At 31.7% G+C, this 12876-nt stretch overlaps 2 protein-coding genes across 2 annotated transcripts; both read left to right on the plus strand.

Moving 5' to 3' along the window:
* Positions 1–5564: 5564 nt before the first annotated feature.
* LOC115719995 (uncharacterized) lies at positions 5565–6482 on the plus strand. The gene is made up of 2 exons (XM_030649165.2): positions 5565–5848; positions 6179–6482. The coding sequence occupies exons 1-2, from the start codon at positions 5565–5567 to the stop codon at positions 6480–6482; spliced, it is 588 nt and encodes a 195-aa protein (XP_030505025.2).
* Positions 6483–8577: 2095 nt separating this feature from the next.
* LOC115718716 (ethylene-response factor C3) lies at positions 8578–9863 on the plus strand. The gene has a single exon (XM_030647537.2). It carries the CDS (start codon positions 8792–8794, stop codon positions 9581–9583), a length of 792 nt encoding a protein of 263 aa, XP_030503397.1. The 5' UTR covers positions 8578–8791; the 3' UTR covers positions 9584–9863.
* Positions 9864–12876: the final 3013 nt, after the last annotated feature.

The raw sequence follows: 12876 nt of genomic DNA on the forward strand, positions 1-12876 counted from the left end.
AATCAAGCTCATTATTTAAAGTGAGTTGTATTTTCTTTGATTCTCTTTATTTAATTTATTTATTTTAAATATATATTTATTTAAAATTTCCAATTTAGAATGAAAAATTCTAAATATAAATTTTAATTTAATATTTATAAATTTTACTTAGATGGATATAAAAATAACATGAATTATTTCCATCTTAGTAATAATTTCCAATAAATATTTAGAAAAATATTCAATTTAAGTTGTTACAAAATTAATATAAATTAATTTACAACTCAAATTTAATTTTCTATAAATATATATTGCATTTCGAAAAATTTAAGTATTTAAGAATACAATTTTCGAAAATGCATGTTAAAATAAAAAATTAATCCTGGAAAAATTATTCAAATTTAATGTTGGCCCAAAATTAATTAATAAAATTAATTTACAACAAAAAATATAATTTTCCTATTTAATTAAATAGATATAAGAAAAATTCAAATATTTAAGTATGATGATGAAAATCAACTTAAATATTAATTTTCTATTTAATTAAATACACTAGAAAAATACTTCAAGCAAAAATATCATCTATCAAGATTTTCCTTTGACTAATTAATTCTATTTCTAATAATATACTTTAATTCAATTATTTTTAAATTAATCAATTAATGAAAAAATCATTGATTTAAGTTGGTCCAAAATTAATTAAAATAATTAATTAATTTACAACTTAATCTATTTTTCAAATAAAATTCGAAATTCCAGCATTTAAGAAATGCAATTTCGAAAATTGATTAATAAAATAAAGAAAAAATATATTTTTGAAAATTATTTAAATTTAGTTGAAAAAATAAATTTCAACTAAAAATAATTTTCTATTTAATTAAATGTCATGAAAAAGAAATATTTAAGTATGATGATAAAAATCAACTTAGATATTTAATTTTTCAAATTAATTAAATGTATTAAATTCAAGAAATAAATAATTAAGTGTAGAGAAGGCTTAATTATTAATCTCTAGTTTAATACTAGAAAAAATATACTTAAAATAAATTGTACCAAAATTAATTATATAAATAATTAATTTCACAATGTATAATATTTTCCTATTTAATTATTAGAAATAATAAGTAGTCTAGAAATAACTATCTAGAAAATATCTTATTTGACTAAGTATCTTTTCCACAAAATTTGAAAAAATATCTAATTTAAGTTGTATTAGAAAAAATCTAGAACTTAAATATTTTCAAATTTAAATTTAATTAAATATCAAAAATTAAGTTGTAACCACTTAATTTGAAAATATTCCATTTTAAGTTAATATTCAAAAAGATATTAACTTAAAAAAAATATCTAAAGAATCTTAATAACCAATGCCTAAAATTCCTCAACTTAATTTTGAAATTTGAAATTCAAAAGATATTCAGATTTAAGTTGGTTAGTTGTAGATAACTAAATATTAACTTAAATAAGAATATTTAATGAAAAATTTAAATTAAGTTCCAGAAAGAATCTAGATGGTTATAATTCTATATTTAATTAAATACAAGAAAATACATATAGTTTAGCTTAGAATATAAAATTCTTTAAACTATGATTTTCTAAATTAATTTCAAAATAAATGAAATTAATTATGTTGCTAATCAATTTTAATTAGGTTAAACTAGTGTAATTAACCTAGTACAGTCATACAAATCAGGCAAATGGGCCTTCACAATTGGGGTGGTTTGTGTGAGGGGGTGCTGGGTTCAGTATGTCGTACCCACTTCTATGGCTCCCAACTCTCACACAAGGCCCAAAAGAGAGGAATTTAACCTTAATAAGAACAACTGTTATTAATTGAATAGGCCCAAAAACTAAATGGGCCTAAATAAATTCTATCAATAACTATGATAATTTATTTTAGCAACATTAACCTATACGCATCTATAATAAAATTAAACACATAGGCTCACACAGGCACACTTTGGATGGGTCCTATCATGTTGCTAGGTCATACACAGATGAAAGAATATTGTAAATATACCTGTTACAAATTATTATCTTGACCAAGGGAGCCATCAGATCATTAGATCTGGCAAAAAGTAACCATGGCTATTTGCAATCAAGTAATAATAGGTTTTGAAAACTTACAAACAAGCTAAAACACATACTCCTGCAACAAGGTTAGTTGGATAGTTGGATGTAGGATTTATTTAATTTTAAATTAAATATTTAATTTCGAAAATAATTAATTAAATAAAAAAAAATTCGAAAATTTTTAAAAAATTTGAAAAAATTCGAAATTTTAAATAAAAATTTAAAATTAAACCTACAATTTTTGAAAAATTAGGTTTCAACCAACCTAAATATCATTTCAAAAAAATGTTATTTTATAAATAAAAATTAAATAAAAAATTAGAAAAGATAAATAAATATCTTTTTCAAATTTTAAATGTAATTTAAATAAATAAAATAACAAAATTTAAAAAATTAGCAAAATATCTTATATCTATTTAAAATTACATGATTATAAATATCTTATTTTAAATTTAAATAAGGTCAAAATATCTAAAAAGATTTAATTTTAAAAAAAATCTTAAAAGATAAGATATAATTAAAAATATCTTAAAAGATAAGATATCTTAAAAATATCTTAAAAGATTTTATAAATATCTTATAAAATCTGACCTTAAATTTAAAAAAAATAAGATATAATCAAATTTAAAAATAAGATAGATTTTTAAGCAAGAAGATAGATACTAATTCTATTCAAATTCAAATTACACTAATATCTTGAATTAAATTTAAAAATATTAAATTAATTCAAAATGATAATTAGAATTGAATTAGGAATAGTAATAGTATAAATACAAAACTATACAAAAAATTGGAAGTTAATTCCATGAAAAAGCATGAAAAATTAAAGAAAAACAAAAAATTTCGAAACTGTACGGACAGATTTGCGATCGCAGGAAAAAATCAGCACAGCCCCAATTTTTTCAAATCTTCAAAAAATCATAACTAATTCAAATAAAATCCAAATTAAGTTCTGTAAAAGGCTAACTTGCTTAATTTTTTCCATACTATCCAATAAAAATAATTTCAGAGATAAAATCGCAATTATTTTTCACGAAAATTTCACAAACATCAATCAATCATCAAATAACACTCAATACAACATGATACCATCCAAAGAACATACAAAGAATCGTTTTAAAGTCCAAATTTCTTGTAAGTAAATCAATTACCATGGCTCTGAGGCCAGTTGTTGGAATTTATTTTACCAGGATCTTAGATCTACTCACAAGTATGTTTATTAACATCCTAAATATGAACTTTCTAAAACGATAAATTAAACACATATAAAGTTTAGGAAACCTTACATTGGGTGCAGCGGAATATAATGACTCCTTCCGTTCAGATATCTAGCCCTTGATTCCTTTCTGTAGCAGAGCATTATCAATATCTGAACCTGGATCTCTTACTCTGAATCTTTGATGTTGAATCTCCTTTGCTGATGATCTTTCTTCACGATCTTCCTCACTATGATTGAGGTATCACTTGATGTGTGTGGGCACTACTCATACAGTAAGGATTTCGAAATTCTAAGGAAGAAGAGAGAGAGTGGTCAGCTAAAGATAGGGAGAGAGAAGGCTCAGTTTTTTCTGATTCAGAAAGTCTGAAGAAAAGTGTGTTTTTCCTGAAGCCTTCACTATCTATTTATAGCATTCCACTAGGGTTAGATTTGAATTATATGGCATTAAAATAATGAAAAAATCAATTTAAAATGCTACAATAGGTGGCCGGCCATGCCTTTAATGGATTGGGCCTTGGGCTTTGCAATTTTGCAATTTTAACACCTTTTGTATCTGATTTTCTCAAAAATGCCAATTTCCTAATTCAATCATTTAAATGTCAATTCTAACTATTTAATAACTATAAATAATTATTAAATAATATTGTCATTTATCATATTTATTAATTGAACCATACAAAGTATCATAATTAACAAATATGCCCCTATAAACTCTTTCTTTACAATTTCGCCCTTACTTAGTGAAAAATTCACAAATAGACATAGTCTAATTCGTGAATTATAATTGATTAATCAAAACCAATTACATGAGTCTTACAAGCAATATTATCTCAACTAGTGGGGGGACCATGGGTCTATATAACCGAGCTTCCAATAAGTAGATCAAGAATTTAGCACTAAAATTCACTAACTTATTAATTCTTCGTTGAATCCACGCATAGAACTTAGAATTGCACTCTCAGTATATAGAATGCTCTATATGTTCCACCATATAGACACATCATTAGTTATCCATTGTTATAATCCTAATGTGATCAATAATCCTCTATATGAATGATCTACACTGTAAAGGGATTAAATTACCGTTACACCCTACAATGTATTTATTCCTTAAAACACTTGACCCTGTATAAATGATATTTCAGCTTATGTGAAATGAGTACTCTACCATTTATGTTCGTTTGGTCAAGCTCGAAGGAGATCATCCTTTGCTTACTATTCGCCAGATAGAAGCTATAGATTCCATGTTTATGTTAGCGCTCCCACTCAATTGCACTACCATGTTCCCAAAAAGTACGTATCACCCTGACCAAAAGGTAGGCTTAACTAACAATTCAAGGAACACGAATAGCCTTTCAAGATTGAGCCTAATCATAACAGGATTAAGATCATTTGATCTAGGATCAACTAGGCGATATTGACTTGAATAGATTTTACGGTAAGTTTAATTAAATCTAAGTCAAAGTTCAATATCGGTCCCTTCCGATGCATACTCCATGCATCCAACCTGAGCTTTACTTTAACCAATGTTCTGGAAAGAGCATAACACTTCTCCAAATGCAAGTAAACTCTGTTGTAGATTATCATATCAGTAAAACCCTGTGTCTGATAAATCTAGGAAACTTTATTCACATAGTCATGTTTACTTTCCAATGTGTTGACGGCACAATAAACAGGATCAAGTATGTGAAAAGGGTTTCAGATGAATTTATACATTATGTACATATAATCATGAAATAAATCATGTGAACCATGCAACATTAAATGTTATTTCTGATCTATATTAATAAGTAAATCTCATTATATTGAAATGAGTTTTATTTAGGGCATAAAACCCAACAGGAATAACTCCAGAAGAAAATCTACTTATTCAGCGAGACGCAGACACTTGGAAGTTATTCGTAGATGGTGCATCCAACGAGCAGGGCTCGTGTGCAGGGGTGATATTAATTTCTCCAGAGGGCTTTATGTTTCATTATTCTTTGAGGTTTCAATTTGATGCATCAAACAACGAGGCTGAGTCTGAAGCCTTGATCGCTGGTTTGAGGATAGCCAAAGCGTTAAAGGTCAAGAATCTCATATGTCATAGTGATTTGCAACTGATTGTAAATCAGGTTCTCGTGGAATACCAGGCTAAGGGCCTGAAAAATGGCTAAGTATTCTGAAGAACTTGGAATGATTTGATTATTTTAAAATCAAACAAATCCGAAGAGAATAGAACTTTAATGCTGACGCCTTAGCAAAACTGGCCTCACATAACGATTTGGATGAACTAATCTTGATTTCAGTGGAGATGCTAAACGAGCCAAGTATACGTGAAAAGGAAGACATCGAGATGATAGATATCTCACCTACATGGATGACTCCTATGATCAATTATTTACTCGACGGAAAACTTCCAACTGAAAAAAACGAGGCGCAAAAACTCTTGTATTCAGTGTCTCGCTACACAATAGTTGAAGGCAAACTATATAGAAGAGGTTATTCAATGCCTCTACTTCAGTGTGTACTTCCTACAGAAGCGAACGAGATTATCAGAGAAATTCATGAAGGCTTTTGTGGGGATCATGCAGGTTGGTAGAGTCTATTAAAAAATATCATTAGACAAGGATATTACTGGCCAACAATCAACAAGGACACCCAAGAGTTTTTCAAAAAATGTGATAAGTGTCAGAGATTTTCACATATATCTCTCGTACCACCAACGGAACTGAGGATGATGACCTCGCCTTACCCATTTTCTATATGGGGGATTGATCTGATTTGGGCACTTCCCACAGGGTGAGGGAGAGCCAAGTACGCAGTGGTAACAATTGATTTCTTCACTAAATGGACCGAGGCTGAACCTCTTGTCTCCATAACTTCCAAGAAAGTTCTTGACTTTGTTGTCAAAAACATTGTTTGCAGGTTTGGAATTCCAATGAAGATAGTGTTCAATAACGAAACTCAGTTCGATGGTGACTTATTCACCGAGTTCTTCGAGAGGAACAAAATAATTAAGAGCTTCTCGTCAGTATCCAAACCTCAAGCGAATGGACAAGTGGAAGTTGTTAACAAAACCTTGAAGGATACTATCAAGAAGAAGTTAGATGCTACCAAAGGTAGATGGGTCGATGAACTACCTCAAGTACTTTGGGCTCACAAAACTACTGAAAAGACAGCAACAGGACATACTCCATTCTCGCTAGCATTTGGCTCGGAAGCAATGTAACCTATGGAAGTAAACATCTCGACTGATAGACGAGAGTTTTATGATCAAGAAGAAAACCAAGAGCTCTTAAAACTGTCCTTGGATCTGCTTGATGAAAATCATACTAAGTCGCAAGTTACTAATGCAGCGTATCAACACCGAGTAACAAGATACTTCAACAAAAGGGTCAAAAAGAGGCTATTCAATATTGGAGCCTTGGTGCTATGGCGAGTATTTGCAAATATGAGAGACGCATCTGTAGGAGTATTCAACCCGAACTGGGAGGGTCCGTATGTGATTGAAGCGATATTAGGAACCGGGGTTTACAAATTGGCTCGGCTAAATGGCTCGCTGATAAAGAACTACTGGAACATGAAATATTTACGACCCTACTACCAGTAAATTAATGATTGTAACTCACATTTCTGATGTAATATTTTAAACTTCAGTTATGAATAAAGTTATCATTTCTTTTTTCAAGTAATTACAAATTGTTATTCTTTAAAATTACTTAAGGGGCATATGTGTATGATTAACCGGAATTTATCTAGAAATACATGATATAGTGCAAACCCACCACTTTAAAAGTTTTTGAAAATTTTTAAAGTTCTTGATCAAACCTTTCTGACGAGAAAGGAGGATCAAACTATCATGAATAACTTTTTGATTAAAATGCTGTCTAACGAGAAAGGAAAATCAAAAGTTATAAATGAGATATAACTCATAACTCACATTTGAAGCTGAATACTAACGACTCGCATTATATAAGAAAGTATTAAACGAGACATCAAGGTGTCTTGAAAAAAGTACTTAAACCTAGTGTATGAATAGAAGATCTAACTATTCATATAAGCAATCAAAAATATACAAAGTGATAAATCATTCCATAGACCTAAGATCAACTATTGGTATTGACTTAGAAAGATATAACGGTAAGTTTATGATATCTTATCCAAGTTCAATATCGATCCCTTCCAATGTATACTCCATACATCCGATACTGGTAAACTTTGCCAATGCCCTGAAAATGACATAGCACTTATCCAATGTGTAAGCATACCTTATCGTTGAATATCATGCCAGTCTAAATTCAGTAAACTGATAAATTATAGAAATTAAACTTTTGAACATATAATCATGATTATATTCCATTGTACGACACTATGTTATTCTCTTTATTTTCTATCTTCTCTTATTTTTTTTCTCAATTCTATATTATCTTTTAATACCAATCACCTCACAGTGATTGATAATTAAATTATGTATTGTTTGTTAGGGCAAGTTTAATAAGGTTGGTATTAGAAATTGCTTGTGAAGGGTGGGGTCGAGGGAGAGTGATGTGGAGGAGAAAGGTGGAGAGATTTGTGAAGTAATTGTAGCAGAGTTTACTTAAACAATAATAAAAATTGCACCATTGTTGATGCTCTTATGGACATTATATATCACAAACGATAAATACCTCACATCAAAATTATTGGCTTACAACTAAATAAAATAGAATGCAATATAGGGCTATGTATGTATTAAATATACCGACAAACAATTGGTCCTTAGGAAGAATCATGAATAAATATTTTTCTTTTAATCATAAAATAAAATTATTAATTATTATATAAATTTGCAGCTTCTTCTATTCCCATTATATTCCTAATATCCCCTTCTTTCTTCTAGTTGCTATTGCTAATCTTCTATTCTCTCCTGCCAAATGGGTCCACATAGAGACGGCCGAGACGGTGACGTTTTGCGACAAAGACGAGACACAACAGCAGTGTAAGTAAGAAGTAAGTAGTGAACACGGCCACCAACACCAAGTGGATCAGGCACTGTCCTATATTTTATCATTAAATTGTTATTATTTAGCTCTATTATAGGATTAGGATTTTTTAAATTTATAAAAATTATTTTACGTCATCACGCTGATGTCACGAGTTTGAATTTCAATTTTCATGTAGACCTGGCCGCCTATACCCACGAACGACTTTCTCTTTTTTTGACTCACGTGCCAACAATCTATGAGTTTGGTCCCCTGGGCCCATAAAAACCCATTAACGACCCAAATTTGTTTCCAACTCTCTCTCTCCGTTTATATTAAAATGTTATCATATTTTTCAGTGTTATAAAATCATGTGTGGGGTTAGCCTCTCTAGCTATTACACCTCTCTATAGTATGTACTATATATATATCTCGATTCTCGAAGACATTTAAGTTATTATCTCATATGACCAAAAACACAACCACTCAACCAACCAATTATCAAAAAAAAATAAAATAAAAACATTACATATATTTATCTACAACTTCAAAACTATACATAGTACACTATTTGTACATGGATCCATATTATTCCACCTCGTTCGTCCCATATCCAAATTCAGAGTGTGATTATTCTAGCTTCAACTTATACTCATCTAATCTTGAATCTATGTCATGGGACAGCTTGTTGATGATGAACGACAACCAAGTTCCCCTTCCTTTCAACGAAAACGACACAGAAGAAATGCTTCTCTACGGCGTTTTGGCCGAATCAAATTTATCGAGCACAACCACAACTACGACTAGTACTACTACGGCCTCCAATAACAAACTCGATCACGAAGAGGTAAATTCATCGAAATCATCAGACCAGGAAGTACTATTATATCAAGAAGAGATCTCTTACCGAGGAGTGAGGAAGCGACCGTGGGGAAAATACGCGGCGGAGATAAGAGACTCGACGAGAAACGGCGTCAGGGTTTGGCTTGGGACCTTCGACACGGCTGAGGCTGCCGCCTTGGCTTACGACCAAGCTGCATTCGCAATGCGAGGATCGCTGGCTGTTCTCAATTTTCCGGCGGAGAAGGTGTGCCAGTCACTTAGGGATATGAAGTATAGAAACGAAGAAGGTTGTTCTCCGGTGTTGGCCCTGAAAAAGAGGCATTCTCTCAAGAGAAAAACTTCTAAGAAGACTAATAAGCAGATTATTCACAAACAAAACAAGATTATTACTACTAATAATAATTGTGTCGTTTATAACGAAACGACGTCGTTTGAGGAGAATGTGGTGGTGTTGGAGGATTTAGGAGCGGACTACTTAGAAGAGCTTCTCAGTATATCTGAAACTGACGGTGCATGCCCATGGTAAAATTACACGAGACCGCCCACATGTGATCATTTTTTCTTCTTTTTGGTAGTCAAAATCTCTATATTTATATGTGTATAGCTAATAATTAAGAAAGTTATTAGCTATAATTATATAAGTTTAGTCATCATATCTTGGATATAAGAGGTCAACATACTTGCCCGCTGGCCACTATCTTCTTCGGATAATAATCAATTAATTAACCTTTTTCTTTTTCCTTTGTAATTAAATTCTTGTATCGATCGAGCGAGAATATAATGGAGATGATTTTAACTTTTTCTTTTGAGAATTTGTTTTTTTTTTTTTTGTTTTATTAATTAATATTTAAATTAACGGTGTGGGACACACATATTTATTTTCAGCAACAAATAATCGACAATTTGCTTTTTGTGAGATTGTTAATGTTTAATTAATTAATATAATTCTAAAGTCAATCACATTAATGATACTCGATGAGATAAGCGTCGTGGAAATTGACCCTATATTGAATGAGACCGTTGGGACAGTTAATGGTCTGTTTTTTGGTGCATATTACGCTAGCTATGAAAATCATGAGTAAAGATTTTGCATGTAAAAATTATAAATATAAACCAAGAATAAATTTTTAATGGTGTTGGAGATGAATGTTGATGCCTCACATACCTGTATTATAAGAAACAAAATAATTAGCTTTACCATATGGAAACCTTGTAATTTTGTAAGGTATTATAACATGGAAGCCCAATCAGTCTAGACACATGGTGACAACCCGAATTCTGTAAATTTTGCTAAATAGATTGTGATATAAATTGTTCTCTTTTTCACTTTCCGGCCAATTCCCACAATTTAGCTAAATTTACCTTAGGCTTAGCTATAAGAAGATGTTTGGATTGGGGATCTTAATTAATTGTGTGACCCTTACCTCCTTAATTAATTGTATCCTGAACATTTAATTATAATCCATTCAATCGGATACCTTATTTTTAATAAATATATAATTAGTTGAAAAGAGATAGCATATCCATATGTGTGTGAATATTTTACTAGTCATATTAATATTACTCATACAAAATAATTTTCTTCAAACCGACAAGTTTATTATACTATACATTATCCAACCTAAACTTTTTGTTTCTTTGCCATTATTATTATTATTATTATTATCATTTAATAATGTGATTTGATTTGATTTGATTTTTTTTTTTTTGGTGTTTTATTAATATATATAATAAATATACAAAAAGTAATCATTAATATGTAAAATCTTATTTACATTAGTATAAAAGTTATAACGCCTAAAATTTAAAAATAATTAACCATAAAAATTCCACAAAACAAAAAAAAAACTTTCTTTTAAAAACATAAATTATTTTATTTAAATTAAAAATATACATTAATAAACAAAAATGTTTATAATTACATTTCGATAACATGATATATATATTAGTTGTACGCACATACTTGTTACATAAAAGTGTTGTAATTATAAAAGAGTACCTTTTGTACATATATATATGTTGTTATATACAGAACATGTAGACTAAAAATTAAAAAGTAACCAGTAACAAAATATACATACTAAGCAATGTACAATGAAAATATGATTAACTTAATAAATTGTTATCCTAATTTTTGCACTCTAACGTGGCATCATACGATGATGACACGTTGAATCAACCTTATGTATATGCGCGCAAGAGATATGCCGAACATGGCACAACATACATTCGCTCGGACGAAGTCCAATAAGCAGGGCAGCGAGCAATTCGCGCAGCACGCCAACACTTAGCAAATTCAGCTTTCGCATTATGAGTCATCAAAAAAATCCCTATAACTTTGGGATCAGATCACAGAGATATGACAAGCTGTTTGAATCCCACAATTAGTATATTCTGTATTTACTATGCAATCTTTCTACTTATATCAATTGTAACCAGAAGAGAAATACTTCCCTCCCAAGCTTATAGCCCTATAAATAGTGATTCATATATGGGCAAAGGGTTGAAAACATTCTATCTAAGAATTCATATTTAGAGATACTATTGTAAGAGCTCTAAGAAAAGGAACTATTCTCCTTGCTCTTAAGTCAATACAAACTACGAGGATTAGACTATTACCGAACTGCTCGGGGCAGAATCTCTATAAAATTCTTATGTCTTACTTTGCTTTATTATATTACACTCGTATTATACTACTTGTCGCTTAGAAATTAGACTCATTGTCGTTGGCTAAAAGTGAGGTCAACATTTTGGTGCTTTCATTGAGAGCTGAACTCAAGATCGTTCTCAAATCTAATCACATGTACGATGGTGGTACAGACTCGTAGATGCGTGGCTGATCCGCAGAATCCACAGACCGTGGATCCTACACGACAGAATCCAGGGAACACGAGGATTCCGCCAACCATAAATTTCAGACAACCATCAACTGCGGGTCACGGTGTGGCGACTCTTGTGAGTGAAATCGCACCTGGTGTGCAAGAGACTGGGAATACCAGTTCTGCAGCCAACTAGGGCATTCATAACACAGTCGTTCCGCCCGCTACCAATGTTCAAACGACCATTAGAGAAGACACTAAAATCTGGAACCTCCGCGCTGCTCTTGGAGTCATGCAGGGTCATACCAACACCTTGCATCATGATCAGGAGGAACTCCGCGCCGCAGTAAATCTCATATTTGAAGAGCAGAGGCGTATGTTCGCTGAATGGAGGGACAAGGAGATGGAAACGTTAAGGGCTCAACAAGCAGCCATTGACGACCGAACCCGACAGGTCACTGTGTTTATACGAAAAGCCTATCAGGCCGCCGAACAACAACTTGTAACTGTCATCCCCTTGGGCGAAACAAAGGAAGATCCAGCGATGAGCACCTCTCAGACTATAAATGGTCAGCCACCCAATCCCCGGTCACAGATTCCTCTTGTGGGCCAAGTGGTAGGCGGGCAGACCTTGTCTAGTAATTCATCAGTAGAAGTCATACCCAATAATCCCAACCCAGTTAATGGTTTCGAATAGCAAATTGACCAAACCAATCAGTCACTAAGGCAGCCAGGTGTTTCTGTATTTGAAATATTGGGTCTCATGATCTCAGAAATGATCTGAACGGGAGTAGAGGATTGGACGACCAGCTTGATGCACCAATCGTGCGGCCCAGAACCTACGCTCAAAATCCTGCTTAAAGAGATGCTGACGCGACTCAGGTCGACCAAGAGGCCGAACAGGTTAGTCCAGCCGTGCAGGCACAGTTGGACGAACTAAAAAATATGTTCCAAGGCCTGGCCGGTTAGAGGAACAACGATCTCGAGTTGGACCGAGCAC

The sequence above is a fragment of the Cannabis sativa genome, chromosome 2 (genome assembly GCF_029168945.1).
Source record: "Cannabis sativa cultivar Pink pepper isolate KNU-18-1 chromosome 2, ASM2916894v1, whole genome shotgun sequence".
NCBI classification, from domain to species: domain Eukaryota; kingdom Viridiplantae; phylum Streptophyta; class Magnoliopsida; order Rosales; family Cannabaceae; genus Cannabis; species Cannabis sativa.